The 18,765-nt window shown below is 55.8% G+C and overlaps 4 protein-coding genes across 4 annotated transcripts; 2 read left to right on the top strand and 2 right to left on the bottom strand.

Annotated features, from left to right (window-relative positions):
* Nucleotides 1–79: 79 nt before the first annotated feature.
* ECI1 (enoyl-CoA delta isomerase 1) lies at nucleotides 80–2,070 on the top strand. Its single transcript, XM_015811957.1, has 6 exons — nucleotides 80–245; nucleotides 316–443; nucleotides 523–669; nucleotides 1,066–1,187; nucleotides 1,324–1,502; nucleotides 1,634–2,070. Exons 1-6 carry the CDS (start codon nucleotides 80–82, stop codon nucleotides 1,795–1,797), a joined length of 906 nt encoding a protein of 301 aa, XP_015667443.1. The 3' UTR covers nucleotides 1,798–2,070.
* Nucleotides 2,071–3,325: 1,255 nt separating this feature from the next.
* LOC107284003 (deoxyribonuclease-1-like 2) lies at nucleotides 3,326–6,429 on the bottom strand. The gene is made up of 9 exons (XM_015811995.1): nucleotides 6,292–6,429; nucleotides 5,934–6,022; nucleotides 5,578–5,661; nucleotides 5,317–5,417; nucleotides 5,267–5,271; nucleotides 4,918–5,025; nucleotides 4,222–4,376; nucleotides 3,956–4,052; nucleotides 3,326–3,395 (listed from the first exon to the last, which is right to left on the bottom strand). Exons 1-9 carry the CDS (start codon nucleotides 6,427–6,429, stop codon nucleotides 3,342–3,344), a joined length of 831 nt encoding a protein of 276 aa, XP_015667481.1. The 3' UTR covers nucleotides 3,326–3,341.
* Nucleotides 6,430–9,455: 3,026 nt separating this feature from the next.
* On the bottom strand, nucleotides 9,456–12,407 carry LOC107284001 (deoxyribonuclease-1). The gene is made up of 8 exons (XM_015811994.1): nucleotides 12,267–12,407; nucleotides 11,969–12,057; nucleotides 11,714–11,797; nucleotides 11,163–11,278; nucleotides 10,799–10,911; nucleotides 10,513–10,667; nucleotides 10,007–10,103; nucleotides 9,456–9,588 (listed from the first exon to the last, which is right to left on the bottom strand). Exons 1-8 carry the CDS (start codon nucleotides 12,405–12,407, stop codon nucleotides 9,535–9,537), a joined length of 849 nt encoding a protein of 282 aa, XP_015667480.1. The 3' UTR covers nucleotides 9,456–9,534.
* Nucleotides 12,408–14,314: 1,907 nt separating this feature from the next.
* CUNH7orf26 (chromosome unknown C7orf26 homolog) lies at nucleotides 14,315–17,529 on the top strand. Its single transcript, XM_015811993.1, has 6 exons — nucleotides 14,315–14,512; nucleotides 14,596–14,817; nucleotides 14,897–15,062; nucleotides 15,931–16,449; nucleotides 16,679–16,718; nucleotides 16,812–17,529. The coding sequence occupies exons 1-6, from the start codon at nucleotides 14,315–14,317 to the stop codon at nucleotides 16,981–16,983; spliced, it is 1,317 nt and encodes a 438-aa protein (XP_015667479.1). The 3' UTR covers nucleotides 16,984–17,529.
* The last annotated feature ends 1,236 nt before the right edge of the window (nucleotides 17,530–18,765 follow it).

The following is an 18,765-nucleotide window of genomic DNA, read 5'->3' as shown; positions in this document are numbered from 1 at the left end:
GGAGCGCCCGAGAAGCCGCGGCCGCGCGTCCTTTCGGCGGGACGTCCTTGGGGCGGATGGCACGTCAATCCCGAGCAAGATGGCGGCGGCGATGGCGGGGAAGCTGGTGGGACGGCTGGTGGGACGGCTGGCCGGGCCTGGCGGGGCCTTTTCGCGCCCGCTGACTCGTCTGGCCTTCCCTGCGGGGCCGAGGCGCGCGATGAGCGGGGCCAGCCCGGTGCTGGTGGAGCTGGACGAGCGCGCGGGTGGGTAGTGCGGCGGCGGCGGAGCGGGGCGGCGGGTCTGCGCCGGGCTCTGACGCGCCCTTCCCCGCAGGCGTGGCAGTGGTGCGGTTGCAGCAGCCGCCGGTGAACGGGCTCAGCCTGGCGCTGCTGACCGAGCTCTGCCTGGCGCTGCAGAAGCTGGAGGACCACCGGGCCTGCCGCGGCCTCGTCATCGCCTCGGTAGGTCGGGGCCGGCCGGGGTGGGGCGGGCGGCGGCCGTCCGTCCGGCCGAGAGAGACGCGCGCGCCTTTCCCCGCAGGCCGTCCCCGGGATCTTCTCGGCAGGGCTGGACGTGACGGAGATGTGCGGGCGGAGCGATGAGCGCCTGGGCGAATTCTGGAGGGCCGTGCAGCAACTCTGGATCCTCCTCTGCGGCAGCCGCCTGGCCACCGTGGCCGCCGTCAACGTAAGTCGCGCCTGGGCGACCCCGCCGGACGGGGCTCCCCAAGCTGCAGGAAGAGCCCAGACCCGGGGCGGCCCTGCTTGCCTGTGAAGGGGCCCTTCCGCTCCGCTTCCCCCCTCCCGAAAATGGGAAAGGCCGCTGCTTTGATCTGGGGGGGGCTATGCCCCTGACCAGCCGCGAATGGCAGCAGTTCCGCTCCCCCCGACCCCCCCCCCGAAGAGGTTTTTCCTTGCTGATCCGTTTGCAGCTGCCTGCAATAGTCCCTTGAAGCCTGCCTTCCTCCGAGGCTCTCGGGCCCTGGGAGGCTGGAAGGGGGGGGTGCCAACCAATGGTGAGGCAGGCCTGGCAGGGACCCCCGCCAAGGCCGCTCGTGGGCCAATGCAGCTCTGTTCCTCGCAGGGTTCCAGCCCCGCTGGAGGCTGCCTCATGGCCTTGTCGTGTGACTACCGGATCATGGCTGACAATCCGAAGTACAGCATTGGTCTGAATGAGACAAGATTGGGCATCGTTGCCCCTTTTTGGTGAGGGATGGAGGAGGCTGTGCAAACAGCAGGATCTTTCCCAGCTCTTGTCAGCCTCTTTTTAAGCCAAACCAGCTTTGGCTTGGCTCCAGTAGCTGGAGGACACTTTCTGTCTGAATGTCTCTTTTGTACTCAGGCTGAGGGACTCTTTGGTGAAAACTGTTGGTCATAGGGCCGCCGAGCGCTCTCTCCAGCTGGGACTCCTGTATTCTCCACAAGAAGCCCTCAAAATTGGTCTTGTGGATGACTTGGTGCCTGAAGAGAAGATCCAAGCCAGAGCTGCAGAAGTCATGGCCCAGTGGCTAGCCATTCCAGGTGGGAGACCCAGGCCTAGACTCCTGCTTGAGGTCAGGACTCTAGGCCGCCCCACTCCTTGCTTGTGCCTAGGGAGAACCTAATTGCCTCAGAGCCCTCCTGTTCATTACTTTTCCTGTCCTTGTGCCTAGATCACTCCCGACAGCTGACCAAGTCCGCCCTACGGAAGCAAGCACTTGACCACCTGCTGATGCATCGCGAGGCTGACATCCAGGACTTCGTGCGCTTTATTTCCAGGGATGCTATTCAGAAGTCTCTCCAGAAGTACATGGAGATGTTGAGACAGAAGGCTTGAGGGGTGAGCCTTCCTGCTTGTCAGAGCTTGAGGGCTGTCTCCCTGGCAGCCTCACCATTGCCTTATTCTGGCCTCGGAAGACTGAATGTGTGATATCTGACTTTAATGGCTTTTGCATAGTTTGTCGCTGGAGTTTGTACTTCAGGGCTCAGCTGATGGTGGAACAGGTTAGAAATGATTGTGGGAAGGCAGCTAGGCTACCCGGGAGTGTTTAGCTTTTTGTCTTCTTAAGAAACAGGTGGAATGCCAGTTGCCAATAAATCCTTAACAATAGAGACTGTTTACCTCATTGCTGGTGGGAATGCCTCTGGATCTGTTTCTCTTTAAGCCATCTTTGCCAAGCAAGCAAGCCTACCGTGGCTGCTCTGGCCACCCCACTGCCTATATGGGTTTTGACTGCACCGCCTTTTCTAGCTCGGCCTTTTGCACACTGGTGCCCCTCCCCCCACCCTATTGTAGCAGCCTCACTGGTTCAGATAATTGTTGTGAGGTGTCCTGGGGTGGCGGGGGGAGCAGGGCACCCATTGGGGCATCTGGTTGTGAGAGTAGAACAGTGTGGATGGCCACTGCCAGAAACTTCCCCAGTTTTTTATGTGTGCAATTTTCTATTTGACTGGTCTCTTTTTTCCAGCCTTTGGGGAATTCGTATCTAGGGATTGATTCTCTATGGGTGCATCTAAAGCAATTTCTCCTTTGAAGGTGGTCTTGCATGTTCTAAAGAGCTGCTCAAGCTGCTTTATTTGCACAGGGATTGTTCTCATCAGTTACGGGAACTGGGGAGCAGAGTTTGCCTTCCCCGAGTGGCTTGAATGCTTTTAAAGTTCACCAGGTGGCTGTTTGTTCTGTACTCCGCACCCTGAGCAGAAATTCCTTTGAGTTCTGCTGTTTTCTGAATGGATGACTCTGTCTGTTAAAAAAAAAGCAGAACTGTTTTGCTGAGTCACTATTTTTTTATCATGCTGTTTGTCCAAAAGCTGTAGGCATAGTTGCACAACCCATCATTACACAAAAAACTTTTGTAGCCAAGTAAGGATTTATGCTGTATATCTCCAGCCTGTTACAAGATCACATCGCAGCCTTCCCCACTTGGACCCCCTCCAGTTGTGTGAAAGGACAAGGCCTGTCCAGTTGGCTGGAGGGAGACCTGACCTGGGAAGCGGGCATCCTGGTCTTTCTAGCGGCCTCTGCTTGCCTCTGGCTTAGCAGGGGCTGGAAAGTAGGAGGTGAGGGAGACCCAACAGAAAAAGAGCTGGAAAGATGGGCTTCTGTTGGAGGCAGTGGCTACCGCTCAGGCTGAAGCAGTTGTGGAGGAGATCCAAGCGCATTTCCAGCTCAGAAACGTGGAAGAAGCCCTTCCTTCAGGAGCCCAGATCCCAGTCAACACGAGGCCCAGAAGGAACCCAACTCACTGGAAATCCATAGGTGACATGCAAGGCAGGATATGTGGCACTGGCTCCTGCAGGGTGGTTGGGGCTGTGGCATGATGCCCTATACCCCCTCTTGGCCCACTCTGGTAAGGCAGTGCAGCCTGGCCACAGAGCACTTCAGGGGGATGTCAGCTCTGCTTCCACTGGGAAATGATCACTGACAGCCAGAGCCTACAATAAGGAAAAAGCAAGAGAGGTCAGGGCAGCCCTTGGACAGCATAAGGAGGCTGATTGGGGCTCTGGGACAGCGGGCAGACACACACACACACACACACACAGAGCATTAGGAGCTTGGCTGCTGAGAGGCCAAGCTGCCCCTGGGGGCAGCCCTGAGGTTGTGACAAGCACAAAAGGGGCATGGAGCAGAACTGAAATCACTAGAGGGATTGCTTGTGTGATGCAGGGCATGGAGCTACATCCAAGGGCTGACTTTGCATCCCTGATTTGAGGGGTCCACATCAGGTAGAAGTGTAAAAAGAGCCTTTGTCGCACACACACACACACACCACCACCCAAGAGATGGACACCAGGATAAGTGTGATTACAGACTTCAAATCATTGGCATCATTTTGTGGTGACCATTCTCCTCTGCCTGGGATCTGAAGTACCCAGGAGGTAGGCAGTAGTTTTAATTAATAATCCTTAGTTGTAGATTGGCATCTTTCTGGGTCTTAAGTTGGAACGCTTAGACGAGTTAAAGAATTGTCAGTATTTCCAGGGTGACTATTTACCTCCTCTTGGCTCAGCTTGAAAGCCCTCTGGAAGTCAAACACTTTAGCGGACTTGGGCACAATCCACTTCCTCAGTTTCGAGCCACTCACAACAATCCTAAAAGCACAAATATGATGCCAGTGAAGGAGAGCTTTCCTTGGGGATGTGCCCCTTTGTAAGAGGGTCTCTGGGAGCCAGAGGGGAGGACAATTGGGCTCTGATGCCAGTCCTGGGTACTGGAGAGCTGTTGCCCTCAGCATTTGTGAAGGGCCACTGCCCCCCTCACCTGTCGTAGGCACAGTCAGAGTTGCCCACGGTGGTGTCTGTGTCATCTGAGATGAGCCACTTGAAGACCTCGCTGGTGCGCAGACGGATGGAGCTCCAGTCTTTCTTCCCCACATAGCTGCAATCGGCGTTAAAATCCCCCAGGAACATAATGTTCTGCCAAGCAACAGGTCAGGGGAAAGGTGCGGAGGTTGACTTCTTGTGTGTTTCCTGGATTGCCCAGGTTGGGGCTCTCCCTGCCTCTGTGGATGGCCAGCTGGCTGCCCTGATTAACTCTCCTCCTGCCCTCTCCCAGCTGTACAGTTGGGACAGTAAAGGCTGATGCTACTTTTGTTAAGACTGCAACACTGGCACCCAGCCTCCTTCCTCCTGCCAGCCTCAGATTGTGACTGTGACTCCCAGCACTTCTGGAGGAGGCCAGTTTGGAGAAAGAAGTTGAGTGGATCCATCAGAAGCCTCTGCACGGGCCAAAAAATGTCCTGAATAATGGCTTGTTTTTTGAAGCCTTACCTTGTACCAGTGCCCACATCGTTCTGCTGCTGCGGTAGGGCAGTCGTCTGCATCAGTTCTCTGCATTTACTGCAGCAGCAGCAGAACGACGTGGGTACTGATACCGGATAAGGGTTCCCCTCTCTGCCTGCAACACACACAGCAAGCGGCAGGGTCTCTCCTCGCCCTGTGGAACCCAGCTACTTACGTCAGTCTGCCATTTGTCAATGATCTTCAGATAGACGTCGTAGAGAGCATCGATTTCTGCCACAGCCTCATTTGGGGGGGTATGAAGGGGCACCAGCACCAGCTCGTTCTCTGCAAAAGAACCAAGTCAGTGCCCCAAATGGCACGGGTTCCACGATTGTCCCCAGGAGAGGACAGGATCAGCGTGCTCTGAAGCCTTTAGGGAAGGAACAGGAATGGCTGCTCTGGGAAGGTGCTGCCTTGTGGATCTGTTTTCTGGACTGTTGTCTTGGACCCTTGGTTTCCTGCCTGCTTTCCCAGAGCATTCCTTCCTTAGTCCTATTTGTTCCCTGGCTTGGACTGCAGTCAACGACCGCTCTTAATCTGGTGTGAAGCTGGTCCAGCCTTTGGCTTCACTCACTTGAGCCAGAAGCAGCAAACTTCACAATGAACGGAGGCCTGCTGAAGGTGCTGTCAGGGTTGGGGTACTGGTACTGGTTCACAAGAGAGAAGCTCTGTGTCCTGGAAGAGAAGCCGAGGCAGTGAAAGAAGGAGAGGAGTGGGAAAGGGGCCGGCTCCCACAGTGAGAAACATTATCAGAAGCTTTGTCTGCATCCTGGATTAAATTATCCTCGATTCGCCCAGCTCGCTTTCTGAGAAGGGCACTTTCTGCAAGTCCTACCTGTACAGGAAGAGATACATCTCTTTGTAGTTCTCCCGGCCCAGTGACTCGCTGATCACGTAGTCGTAAGAGTGCTTGGAGGCCCTGCAAGAGAAGAACCGGAACGCGCCAACCCCAGGGTTGTGATTTGAACAGGGCAACCAAGCAACCCCCCCATCCCAGGCTGGCCCTTTCAGCACTTAGGGTATTTTTTCCAAGCTGGGCAGGGATCACGACCTGCCCAGAGTTCCTCCTGTTCAGTCCTTGCTGCGTAAACCAGGTGGGCACTGCTTCACCCCCGAGAGTACATTTGGCAAGGGAGAAAACCAGCCATGAACCCCACTCCTTGTCCTGCCAATCCCAACCCGCTTCGTTACCTGTTGAGTCGCTCCACCAGTTCCTGGACTGCACTGAGATCGGTATCCCTCACCTCTTGCACTAGGACAAGGTCATACCTGGACAGGATCTGAAATGGGCGAGCAGAGCCTGGGTGTGAACAGCAGGTGCTGGCATGGGGAGGTGGGCAGAAGGGCCCCCTAGCCAGGTGTGAGCCAGCAGCCCCCCGAGGCGGATCTCTGGGAGGGCCCTTCTTCCCACCATACTTTTCAGCACCACGGCCTTTGAGTGGGCAGGCTCCGTTTGACTTTGATGCCTAGTGGCTACTGACAAGTCACCTGAGCTGGCCTGCCATCTGACCCCTAATGTGCAAGTGGTGGAGAATTAACCTGCCCTCACCTTCACAATAATTTTGGAAACACTCTGGTCTGACAGTTTGCTGTCTCCAAAACTCCGGATGTTGAAGGCACAGATTTTCAGGGCCACTGCTGTCTGGAGCATCAAGGCCAGCCCAGGCAGGATGGCCACTAGCTTCATGCTGCTGCCTGAAGGAGGGAGAAAGGAGGAGGGGTGTGGGCGAGGCAGAGAGTGGCTACCTGCAATTTGACTTCTTGTTCAGCTTTCCCAACCTGTGGTGGGGCTGCATTGACAGTGCACAGATGGCTCTCCGTTGCTCTGTCCGCTTTCATAGTCAAGGCGTGTTCCCAGTGCAACCCACGATATATGCAGGAGCAGCAGATCATCTGAAGAGCCTCTCCAAAGCTCCCCTTAGGGCAACTCGAGACGGAAGCCATTCTGGGCCGCCTGGGGCTCTTGCAAAGTCAGCCCAGATCTTCCTGAATTTCCTGAGGACACAGACTGGGAATCTTGTTCGTCTGACCGTATGCAGCTCACCCCAGTTCCTCCCCAAATGGGGAGCCTGAGACAGTCCCTGGGGCTCGGCTTTGCAGCCCTGCACTATGGTTCCCCTGCCCATCTGATGGCAGATGGCATCTCTGGCCTCTTTAGAGATTCAGCAGAGAAGACCAAAAAAGCCCAGCAGATTTCACTGAATTATAGGTGTGAGCTTAAATGGACTCCAGAAGATGGTAGAGGACAGGAAGGCCTGAGGAATGTTGTCCATGGGGTCCTGATGGGTCGGACAAGACATCATTGTCATCTGACTTAATGTATTTATTGCCCACAATAAATGCCAAACAAACCAGTTCAGTAACATAATGAAGGATGCATGCTCAAGCTGACCACTCTGCTGCACTGCCTGTCTTCATTTCCCCAGTTCCTTTGGGGCAGCCACGCTCTTTTCCTCCCTCACCCATTACACCTGGGGAAGCAGCTGGCTGAGCCCTTCCTGCTGGCACTGCCTCGCTTTGCTGCTGGGTCCCTTCCTTGCCGCTGGTCCGCAGCTTGGACTTTGGACTGCCTCCCTACAATGGAGGGCCTCTGGTGCAGGGCACCTTAGGGGCTGAGCAAGGAACTAGAGTGGTCAGAGTGTTACTTTCCCCCTTCTGTGAGAGAGCTTATTCTTCATTAGAGCCATCCCAGCTGCTGACCATTGCCAATCTGTTCCCAGGTTTTGTGGCTGCGAGCACCAAAACCTTTGTGCCAATCCTACCAGCAGTTCATTTCCTTGAAGGAACCCCCATCGAAGAGGGAGTGAGAAATGAGAAATGGCCATTCCCTCCCCCAGGGGCAGAGCCAGGGAGATTCGAAGGCCTCCACCAAGGAGGCACCTACCTTGAACTGAGTCCAAAGGTGGCTTGGAAGAGCCTCTAAATTCCCTCCGAGCCGTGGCGTATCCAGGTTCTCCCTCAGTTTAAAACTGCACCAGGTATTAAGGGGAGGAGATGCCCCCACCACCACTTGGCTGCAGTGATGCAAGGGCCCTGCCCTGGTGGGGGCGGAGAGGATGCTCCGAGCGTTGCCGACTCCACCCTGGGAAGCAAAGCCTCGGCAGCTCTTGGCTCATCAAAGCCGCAGGAACTGTTGCGCAGGGCTTGCTCTTCCTTCCTTCCCACACAGAACCATTGCTCAACTCTTGGATGGTCAACAGGTTGAACTTGCTAAGCATGGAGGTTTGCCGAGAATTTACCAGTTGGATTTTAGCTGGAGACTCACTGCCTCTTGCCCAAAGTACTGAGTCTATCCTTGGTTTGCCCAGTGACTTCTCAATTATAGAACTGTCACTCAGATTTTAAAATTGGGTTTTAAAATGGAGTGTGGAAAACGTGCCGAGCAGGATTGCTGAGGGCTGAGTGTGCCGTGCAAGAAGCTGGCTGGGGTGGGACGTGGAGCAACCTGAACAGCAGCCTTGGAAGACAAAGGGGAGACTGTCCTGTGGATCCATCCTTGGGGTCAGTGGAGGCAGAAGTGGGTGTGAATGCCCATTGGGGATAGGAGGGGTAGAGCCCCCTGCTTGCTCTTCCCAGGCAGGGATGAGGGTCCTGATTCAAAACAGAGCAATGGAGTTGTTTGTGGACCAAGATGGCCACCCCCAGTTCCAAAATGCTCGAACTGGGCCTGAGGGAATCCAGGTAACCCTTGGGAGCTCAGCAGGGCCTGTTAGAGATGTCTACGCAGCCAGACCCTTTGCATTCACACACGATGTATCTGCTTTGGGCCTGGTGTCGCACGTGAACCCAGTCATGGTGGGTGGTCCTTAGATTACAGTAACTCAGTTGTGGCGACTACGGTCTCATCCGATGTGTGCGTCCAGCCTTTGTGTCCAAGATGCCCATTTGCCTGACAGGTGCACAAACCCAGAAGCAGGGTGGATGCTGACCGGGTGAGGGGGATGGAAGAGCTAACGGGTGAAAGCAACTGGAAGTGGCCAGCCATCTTTCACAACTGCTGTGGCTGCTGCGCCTTGCACAACTGGCTGCTCTACGGGATGTGAGTGGCCTTGGGAACGAGCCCCTGGTTTGCAATCTCTCGAGCCGGTGTGGGTTGCACCTCCGGTCTTGGCCCCGATGACTGGCCAACAGCAGTCCTGGAGTTTCCCCATCACCCGAGGCCTCGGAGTCAGGCTAAGGACCTGGGCTCAGCCTCAAGGGGTTGCCAGGGGCGAGGACTCTTGATGAGCAGCCAAGGCAGCAATGAGTGGGGGGGGGGCAGCCCCTCAACCCAGGGAGTGGAATGGCCCCTTTCAGCCATTCAGGCATCCAGGATGAAGGTACCTCCTGGCACTTTTCAGGAGGCTGGGTGGAGGTCCCAACGGCCAGCAGCCAGGCCAGGGTGGGCAACAGGCTGCATAGCTTCTCTCTGCACAGTTCCTGGGCCCAGAAAGGTCTGGGCAGTCTGTCTGGAAGGGACGTGCCCTTGGCTGCCTTGGAGGGGGGTGGCCAGGCAGAGGCACCTTCCTAGCAGCTGGGAGCCATCCATGTTCTCCCGGTGCTCATTTGCCCTCTATGAATGTTTCCAGTTTGGCAGCTTGCTGTCACTCACCAAGTCCATAAAAGCATTTGAAGGCAGCTAATCTTTTTATTATTTAAGCTTCTGTTGTGTCAGAAAGAGAACCTGTTGAGGTTTCGCCTGTCGCCTGGGTCTGAGAAGGGTCATGCTGGGCTCCGAGGCAATCCGAGCAGCATCTTTGAAGTAGTTGGACAGGGCTGCAGGCTGGATGTGGCCTTCTTGGGCCAGGGGGGCTCAGGTGGATTTTAGGGTCACCTCCACTGGAAAATGGTCACTTACAGCCAAGGCCTGCCAAGGGCAAAAACATGTCAGAGCAGGGGCCAAATTTCTGGATCAGGCTCAGCACTGCTGTGTGAAGAGTGGTCTAAGAATGGGCAGCAGGCCACAAAGCAAACTTTCCATAATGTGTCTCGAAATCAAGATTTGGGTGAAGCAGAGAACTTTGGAAACACCAGCCCGCTGTTGTAATGAGGGAGGCTATGGCAGAGCTCGGAGTCATATCCAAAAAACAAGCTTTCATCCCCTGGTCTCAAACTGCTTCAACTCACAAAGTAGTTTTTCTCCTGGAAGGGGTCAAAGAGGTCGGGGGAGGGGGATGTTCCAAGGACAGAGGCAGTTCTCAGGTTCAGACAACCTCTCCTGACCTCTGCCAGATGTTTCACCCCTCCTCTCTCCTCTCCCCCAGAAATTATGAAGAAACTCTCACATCCTTGGAGCTCAACTTCAGGGTCTTCTGGAAGTTGTCCACCTTGGCTGTTGCAGGCAAGATGCTCTCTCTCAGCTTTGAACCCACTGCCACAATCCTGCAGCCAGACACCGTTGGAGAAAGAGCACAAGAAGCCGAAAGGTGACCGGTAGCTCAGGAAGAGCAGAAAGCTTTGTGAAGTGAACTGGCGATGGGGTTGCTAATCACAGACGAAGCAAGGGGAGATGGTTTTAAAACGGAACTGTGCCAGTTGAGGGGGCAGGAGGCCCTTGCTGGGCACCTGCCCAAATAAGAGTACATTCCTCCTAGGATCTGGGCCTGGCAGGTAAGTGCTCTGAGGCTGCTCCTGGCCTTCCCAAGGAGGTCTCTGATTAGAGCTGGCTGGTGATAAGACTAGTCGGTCCCAACCATGGCTGGCTGGCAAGCACTGAATGCAGCAGCTGCCGCCTGCGCAGGAAACAGTAAGGGTGCACGCCATCTCCCCCTCTGCTACTTCCTGCCCCCACCTGTCATAGGCACAGATGGTGTTGGTCACCGTGGTATCTGCCGTGTCCGGGATGAGCCACTGGAAGTCCTTGATGGAGCGCAGACGGATGGAGGGCCAGTCCTCCACCTGGACGTACTTGCAGCCGGCGTTGAAGTCTCCCAGGAGGAGAGTATCCTGCCAGGGGAAAGAGTAGGATGTGCCTGCCCAGCACTGGGGTGGATGGCAACTCTTCCACCAGTTCGCAGCCCACCATCTTTGTGTTGAAGAAAGAAGGGCCCTAGAACCCCTCCAGGAGAGGCGCTTACCGTGGCCCCCCACCTGCCTTTCACATCCTGGTAGACGTCGTAGAGAGCGTCAATCTCGGTCACTGCAGCTTCAGGAGCTGCGTGCAGGGGCACCAGGACCAGCTCTTTCACTTCTGGGGGGGGGGCAAAAAGGAAAGGTGGCTTGCAGAAGAGATTCCCCCCCCCCGAGCCTAAATGCCTGCCTTTCCCAGGTACTTCCTGTGGACTTCTGGGTGGGGCTGCCCCTCCCCCAGAAGTTGCTTGGCCTGCACCAGCCTTTACTCCTTGCTGCACTGAACTGTAGCAAGAGGCCAGCGGGCCACAGCCTGGCTTGCCAAGCCTGCAGGCTGCCCGAGAAGCCCAGCAAGACCACAGGGCTGCTCACCTGCTTGAGGGACAGCAAATTTGACAATGAAGGGTTTCCTGCTGAAGGTGGTGTTGCTGCAGGGCTCACAGCCGTCCTTGTAATAGTAGCTCTCCACCGGAGAGACCTTGTCCCGCCTGGACCAAGAGAATCAGCAGCCACCAGTTTCTCCCCCTCCGGTGACCCTTGTCCTCCCCCACTGCTAAAGATCAGCCCCTCGGAAGCTGGAGGGGCAGATGGGGAAGGGCAGGGAGGGAGAGGAGCAGAGGGGAAGGCAAGATGGAGGGCATTTATTTTTATTGATCTCCCATCTCTCCACCAAGGATGCCTGAGGCCATTAAGAACAAAGCAGAAAAATAATTACTCTATACAAAAGAAAGCAACAACAGTAAAGGACTTCAAAGCCTGGGGTGTGTGTGTTTGTGTGTGTGTGTGAGACTAATGCACAGAATAGTGAGCAAAAGGAGACTTGCTGAGATCCAGAAACTGACTGGTGGCAGATGAGCTTTTCAGGATCTCCTTGACAGCTGCCTGGATGATCTGTTTCCACCTGGCCTTACCTGAGGCCTTACCTGTAAATGAAGAGGTACTGCTCCTTATAGCTGTTGTGCCCCAGAGGCTTGCTGACCAGATAGCTGAAGGCATTTGGCGATGCCCTGGGGAGGAAAGACCATGAAGGTCATCTCCACCAGGCCTGCTGAACTCTGTACTTCCTCAAGCCCCCCCCCCCCAGGAAAAATCCACCCACTGGGAAAAAGTGTTCCCAAGGCTTTGCCCTCCTTCCCTCTGCTTATGGAGGGGGCTCCACATTTTGTCATGAAACCCACCAATTGACTAGGTGCATCAGCTTCTTGACTGCACTCAGGTCAGCATCTCGGACTTCCTGGATCAAGGCAAGATCGTAGGCGGTCAGTATCTGGAGGGACAAAACAGAGGAGCCTGTCTGCAGCAACAGAGGGCTGCAGGGCAAGAGAGAGAGAGATCTGGCCGAGTGGGGCAGGCGAGCTCTGAGGCAGCTGGGGCCCCAGCCCAAGGAATGCTGCACCTAGGCCATGAATGGGCACGAGAGGGCGGTGGGCCAGGCTGCCAGATGGGAGTCTCCCCAGTGCAGCCAGAGCGACTCACTCTGACAATGAAGCTGGAGATGGTCTGGTTGGAGAGCTTTTTGTCCCCAAAGGCCCGGATGTTGAAAGCGCCGATTCTCAGGGAGAGGGTGAGCTGCAGGAGTGAAGCCACTCCAAGGAGTGCCAGCAAGAAGGTCTTCATGCCTGGTCCTGTAGAAGACAAGGGAGCAAGGAAGGTGACATAATGGCGCCCCCAGGAGGCAGCTGTGCCTTCTCTTATGCTGTGCCTTGCACTCTCTGCCATTCCCCTCCAGGGCAACCAAGAAGCATTCCAGGTGCGTTGACAGGACATTATGCAAACAGGGTGAAAAGGAAAGCTGGCCTAGCACAATGCTCATAGTGACATGAGCCTCCTGCAGCAGGTACGCTCAGCCATCAGTCAAATGCAAGGGGAATTTGCTTGATTCGCTTGAAAACTTACAACAGAGGCATTTGCCACGCTCAATAACTCCAAGTGTCCATGAACGCTACAGAATTGCTACAAATTGCAGAAGGTGGCACTCCACTGGGATTTAGAAGCTTACATTTGGGGCAGGGGAGGGTGCTTCACCATCCCTGGGGAAAGTCAGAAGAGAATTTGGAAGGCTTTCACTTGGTTAGCTGGCAGAGTTGGATACCCCAGGGCTTGGCGGTTACGAGCATCTCAGCTGGGCAGTGAATGAGCTAAAAACAAGCTGAGAAATGAACATTTCTGCCCAGGAAGATTTTGGACAGATGCCGTCCTGCGCAATATGCGGCTTAGAATTTCTGAAGGTAGCACTGCTGCGTCCAATTGTTAGGGCCGGTTTTCCTGGCAGGCAGTAGGGTAGAGAGGCAGCCAGGTGAAGGCACAGAGAGGCATGCCAAGAACTGAGGACCAAAGGACCAATCTGAGAGGCACTGAAGGCCAAACTCACCCTGTCCTGGCCAGCACCTTCACCACTGCCCCCAACTAGCTCTCTAGGTGGGTCTAGGGTGATGTCTAAGTGGGAACATCCAGCTCCCTCTGTCCAGCCAAGGAGTTAGTGCTGGGGTCCCCTTATGCTCTGGGCTAGCCAAAGGGGGGCTTTGAAATCTGTTCCAGGAGAGACAGAGCTGCTCCTTACCTGCACAGGTCCAGTCCCGCTAGTGGGGTAGCTGATTTCCCAGCTCCCTTAAATAGGCTGGACCCCTGGCCTTGGTAGCTGTTTGTTCCTTATCTGAGCAGGTGCTGGCATTGGGCATATCCCTTCTTGACCACGTCAGCAGCAATACAGTCTCGCAGCAGACGGGCATTGCACCAACGGCAGAGAAAATGTGGGACAACTGCCCAAGTGATAGCACCCAGACTGTTGCTTGTATATCAACCACTTTAACCCTGATGCCAAATGCCTGCATGGAAGAGCAGAGCAACGGTGGCAGGACACAAAACGGGCACGAACATCCTCCTCTTCGATGGGCTCGCTGAGTCCGATCACGTGGACTGGTGTTCATTAATCCAAAAAGGGGCCCGTACCCGTGGAAGCAGCAGCCCGGAGTGAGCAGGTGCCGAGCCTGCTGGAGGGGCGGTTTCTGTCAGCGGAGGACCGAGGAACCGAGCACGGGCGCTGCTGCGCCACCCTGAAGAGGGGGAGCCCTTCGAAGGGGCAACTCCTGGCCTCTTCTGCCCCCCTGGGCTGGACCACCTCGCCCACGACTCTCCCACTCGCAGCCGCAGCTCCGGATCAAGGCCCTTATCGGGGCGACCCTTATCGGGGCCTTGAAGCGCATCTGCCGGCTTCTCAGCTCCCGGGCCGAGCCGGCCAGCTGGCAGCGCCCCAGGGGGCCCGGCAGGGGCGGCTCCCCTGAATGGCGGGGACATGAAGGCCGAGGCATCGCTCGGGCCTCCCCGGATTCCCGGCGGGCGGGCGGGCTGGCATCGCCCCCTCCGCGCCACCCGCTCAAGGACGGAGCTGCAGAGCCAGGCGGGCCACGTGCGCGCGGCGGGCGGCGTTGCCGGCAGGGGGCGCTGCGGAGCTCCGCCCTTTTTGGCCCGGGCGGGCCGCCGTCGGGTGGCGGGTGGCGGCGGCGGCGGCGGCGGTGAGGTCGGCCATGAGCGAGGTCCGCCACGCGCTGCTTCGCCGGGACGCGCTGAGCGCCGCCAAAGAGGCGCTGTACCACCTGGACGTGCTGGTCAGCGGGCAGCTGCAGAGCGCGGCGGCGCTGCCGGCCGGGGACGCGGGCCCGGTGGAGCTGTTGGAGGAGTTCGTCTTCCAGGCGCTGCAGGAGCGCGGCGGGGCGCAGCCCAAGGTGGGCGGCGGGCGGGCGGGCGGGCTGGGCGCGAGGGGGCCGGCGGGGTCCAGCCGGCGCCTGACGCCCCGCTGTGCCCGCAGAGGCTGACGGCGGTACAGGAGCTGCAGCTGCTGGAGACCCTCTGCGGCTACTTCCAGGAGCAGAGCCAGGAGGCGGTGCGGCAGGTGGTCTTCTCAGCGCTCTTCGCCCCGCAGGGCAACAAGGCGGACGACAGCCGCATGGCACTGCTGGGCAAGCTGGTCTCCGTGGCCGTGGCCGTCGGCCGGGTGCCCGTGCTCGAGTGCGTGGCCTCCTGGCTGCAGGTGCGGCCCCGGGAGATGGGCGGGGGGGGCGGGCATCGCAGCCGCCCACCCTGACCCGGGCCTGGCCCCTCTCTTGCAGCGCACCCCGGCCGTCTACTGTGTGAGGCTGGCCCGGGCCCTGGTGGACGACTACTGCAGCCTGGGGCCCGGCTCCGTCCAGACCCTCCAGCACGTCTTCAGCACCAGCCCTCGATTCTGTTGCCAGTTCATCACGGCCGTCGTCATGCTCTACGACCTGTCCTCAGGTACCTTCCTCTCTGCCGGAGGGACCATGGGGGCTGCTTGCCCACGTCCAGCCATCCTGTATGTGCCGCACGATTCCCAGCCGGACGTAATGCGTGTACCTGGCTGGGACGTTGTAATGTGTGTGTACAAAGGCCCCCAGATTCCTGGTCAGGGCCAGGGGTGAACCACCTCACCCATGGTCCCAGGGTTTCTTCCGGGGATCCCGATTTCCTCAAGGTGTGCTGATGTGTCCCCACCCTCTTGGTAGGTTCCTTGTAGTGACTAAGCAGTCGGCTCTTCTAGTCTACCAAATGCCACTTGTATGAGTGTTTGTGTTTCTTTTGCTTCGTTAACACAGATTCAGTCTTCGTTAACTTTCCTGCCTTATTAGCTGCCTTGGGTGTTTCACAGGGAAATGGTACTCAGAGGTTCTCACCAGTTGTAGTGAAATAAATATGGCCATTGTTGAAACGCCGTGACAGACAATGGCAGAGGCAGCATCTGGAAGTAAGGGGATGCTAGTGCCCCAGTTCTAGAATATGTAAACACAAACCGTTCTAGAACAACCAAGATCCACTTTGGTGTAGCAGTTCAGATACTGGCCTAGAAACCAGGAGATGGGAGTTCTAGGCCTCCCTGGGGGCATGAAAGCCGGCTGGGTGGCTTTGGACCAGTCGCTGTCTCTCAGCCCAACTCAGCTCGTAGGGTGGTGGTTGTGTGGAAAATAGGAGTATTGGTTATGTTCCCCACCTTGAATTACTTGTAAAAGTAATAAAGGTAAGATAAAAAAATCTAAATCTATTTTCCACCCAAGAGTTCCTACGTATGTTAGCCAAGCCACATGTGAATCAACTTACCTCCCCACCAACATTTTACCCACTTTTCCAGATGACCTTATCCCTTCCCCTGATTTGCTGGAGATGGTCGTCTCCTGGATCTTCGAAGATCCCCGATTGATCCTGATCACCTTTCTGAACACACCAATTGTAACAAGCCCCCCCCTTGGCTTTCTGGAGCTCACCCCACTCTGTGGCCTGATCTGCTGGTGTGTGAAAGCCCCGTTGGCTTACAAGAGACGGAAGCCGCCTCCCTCCAGTGGGGCCCTCGGTGGGAAAATGGACTTGCCGGACAGCCTTGACGGGGACTGCCACCTGCTGTACTCCAGGCTGCACCTCAGCATCCTCCAGGTGCTGATGCTGCTTCAGGGCCACTTGACTGAGAAGAACCTGTATGGGCGCCTGGGGCTGGTGACTGGAGAGCAGATGGCTTCCCTGGTGGAGGACGTGCGCCTTCTCTCTGACAAGCTGAACCCTGTCCACACAGCCAAGGAGATCGAGCTGGCGCTGGACCGGCTGGCCCAGGTCTTGCAGGTGTCCATGGCCTCCGGAGTGCTGCTTTGGACAAGGGGTAGGTATTCATGTGAAGGGTCAGCCCAAGGCCTTGCTCTCAGGCAGAGGAACAAGGAGGACAGAGTGGAGCATCTCCATTTCCCGATCTCCTTCCTGCTTCTGATTTCCCCTCTGTTCCTGCAGCCTTCGGTCAGGCCACCTGGGGCAGTCTCGGCTGGGGCAGTGGTAATAGAGCAGACGGACCATGTTGGTTTTCTTATTCTGATTACTCTGTCCTCTGCTTTCAGAGAATCTAAGGACAGTGTGCTCTGGCCTGCCACATAACAAGTAAGGAAGGGTGCCATACTTGACAGAAGCGGGGCAGGGGGACGATGCTAACCCATCGCACACTGAGGCATGTCTCTTCTCCTTCCTCCACAGCTTGCTCCAGCTGGTGATTTCGGGTCCAGTCCAACCTCCAGCCCACGCTGCTCTGCCCCCAGGATTTTATCCCCCCATCCATACCCCTCCGCTTGGATACCCTGCCCATGCCGCTCACCCCGCTCAGGCCTTCATGCCAGGCGTGGCGTTTCCATACCGGCCCATTCGCTGAAGGCTCGGCTCCAGCTTGGTCCAACACTTCATCTTTTCCATGGCTTGTGGAAGCCTTAGAAAGAGAGCCCATTATTTTGGGAGGTGGGAATGGAGGGGATTTCTATATTTATTAGAGAAACAGGTCTTAGAGAAAGAGATTGTCTTTTCTTAGAGGAGAGAACTGATGGTGCTGGACATTTAACAAGGGGGATTAAGCCCGATGTAGGCGTAATGGATTGGCCATAAGATGTGCAATTCCAGCTTCTGAATGGGCAAGAGTCTTTTCCTTCCTACTGTTGCCTTGGTATCATTTCTAACTGTAGAGGAAGGCAAAATTGTGGGGTTTGTTCGTTTTTTTGCCAAGAAACTTTTTGGTAACCTTTTTTTTCCTGTCCCCCAAAACAAAATGGATGGATAGTTATGTAAAAATGGCAAAATGATAGCTAGATCACATTTTGTAAGCTGTTTTGATGAATTTTTATGTGAAAAACCTGAGTGCATTTTTAAACAACATTTCTGCTTCAAAACCTGCAGTCTCTAGCATTTTCTATAGAAGGAGTTGGATAGTAAATCCAAATTTGATTAGAGAAAATGTTCACTGCAAACATCTTTTTACTTAGCTGACAACTTATAATTAGGAATATTTATGATAAGTTGAGGCCCACTTTGAAGAGTTTACATTTTGTAGCAAAGAAGCACCCCCCCTTTAAAGTGTCTGATATCAAGAGATGCCTTTCTAGTCTTAAATGGATTTCTTGGTTAGAAGGAGAAGGAGGTGCATTCTGGGCCCCGATTCATCACTGGACTTGAGACGTCAGTATTCCTGTTCATTGAACCCTTAAAGTTGCACAGAAATCACAAATTTGTTAATAGCTTGTTTTAAAGGCCAGATTGCTTCCTGACTTAAACAGCAACGTTCTTTCATTCTTTGAAATATGCATTCATGGCTTATATATTTCTTAACCAAAACGGAAGGAATTGGCTTTGCAGCAGAGAAGAGTAGGCATTTTGCCCAAATCGCTTTTGGGAAGCAGCCTTCTGGTCTGATCCATGAATAATTTGGAGGTATGTAATTAGGACAGAGGTTCCAAAGTGATAAAACGTATTTCTCTTTTGAGATGCAACAAAGTTTAAAGATTGTTTATTCCAGTGACCTGTTTTGTGGTAATTCTGAAGGTTGCTTCTGATGCCACCGAGGGCTGCTGCATTTACTGATTTATTTGTAGTTGGAGATGAAAATCGATAGGCTGCATATCAGTGCAAGTTAGAAGGAAGGTCAGACTCGGATTTATTCCCGTTTAGAGTCATCGGACTAAGAACTCCGGGATTTCTCCGCCGATAAGCGGGGCTGAACTGCCCTCCTGGGCTTCGGTCTCTGTCCGGGCGAAGCAGTGCCAGCTTTCGAGCGAGAACGGCAACGATGGAGGTTCCACGGTCAGGAGCAGCCCCGAGGTAGACTGACGGGCCCAGGCGGAGGCCGCAACCGGTAGACTGCTTGCGGATGGGGAGGCTCGCCCGGGCGGAGCGGCGCTCACGGCGGAGGGACTGCGCTTGCGCCTGCCCGCCTCCTCGGGTCACGCGAGTCAGGTGTCCCTTTGCGGCGGCCAATGGGGCGGCGCCTTATTGCGGGGTCCGCCGCCTCGCTGCGTCTGGTCCGGGATGCGCTGAGCGAGGAGCCGGGGCAGCCGCCGCCCCTTCTCAGGTGAGGGGGGCCGTCCCGGCGGGGGCCTGGGCCACGGCGGGCCGCAGCGCTTCTCGCAGGGTCGGAGCCGCGGCGGGAGGCTCTCCCCGGGGACGGGGC

This window comes from Protobothrops mucrosquamatus, unplaced genomic scaffold (genome assembly GCF_001527695.2).
Source record: "Protobothrops mucrosquamatus isolate PMUCROS unplaced genomic scaffold, P.Mucros_1.0 scaffold60, whole genome shotgun sequence".
Lineage (NCBI taxonomy): Eukaryota > Metazoa > Chordata > Lepidosauria > Squamata > Viperidae > Protobothrops > Protobothrops mucrosquamatus.
This window is presented reverse-complemented; position numbering and strand designations above follow the sequence as displayed.

Coding starts and splice junctions, on each gene's coding strand:
- ECI1 (XM_015811957.1), top strand. CDS start 80: ATGGCGGCGGCGATGGCGGGGAAGCTGGTGGGACGGCTGGTGGGACGG. Junction 246..315: donor GGAGCTGGACGAGCGCGCGG/GTGGGTAGTGCG, acceptor CCTTCCCCGCAG/GCGTGGCAGTGGTGCGGTTG. Junction 1,503..1,633: donor CCAGTGGCTAGCCATTCCAG/GTGGGAGACCCA, acceptor CCTTGTGCCTAG/ATCACTCCCGACAGCTGACC.
- LOC107284003 (XM_015811995.1), bottom strand. CDS start 6,429: ATGAAGCTAGTGGCCATCCTGCCTGGGCTGGCCTTGATGCTCCAGACA. Junction 6,023..6,291: donor TTTCCAAAATTATTGTGAAG/GTGAGGGCAGGT, acceptor CGCCCATTTCAG/ATCCTGTCCAGGTATGACCT. Junction 5,662..5,933: donor CTGGTGGAGCGACTCAACAG/GTAACGAAGCGG, acceptor CTTCTCTTGCAG/GGCCTCCAAGCACTCTTACG.
- LOC107284001 (XM_015811994.1), bottom strand. CDS start 12,407: ATGAAGACCTTCTTGCTGGCACTCCTTGGAGTGGCTTCACTCCTGCAG. Junction 11,279..11,713: donor CAGTACCTCTTCATTTACAG/GTAAGGCCTCAG, acceptor CTCTTGGTCCAG/GCGGGACAAGGTCTCTCCGG. Junction 10,668..10,798: donor AAGGCAGGTGGGGGGCCACG/GTAAGCGCCTCT, acceptor TTCCCCTGGCAG/GATACTCTCCTCCTGGGAGA.
- CUNH7orf26 (XM_015811993.1), top strand. CDS start 14,315: ATGAGCGAGGTCCGCCACGCGCTGCTTCGCCGGGACGCGCTGAGCGCC. Junction 14,818..14,896: donor GCGTGGCCTCCTGGCTGCAG/GTGCGGCCCCGG, acceptor CCTCTCTTGCAG/CGCACCCCGGCCGTCTACTG. Junction 16,719..16,811: donor TCTGGCCTGCCACATAACAA/GTAAGGAAGGGT, acceptor CTTCCTCCACAG/CTTGCTCCAGCTGGTGATTT.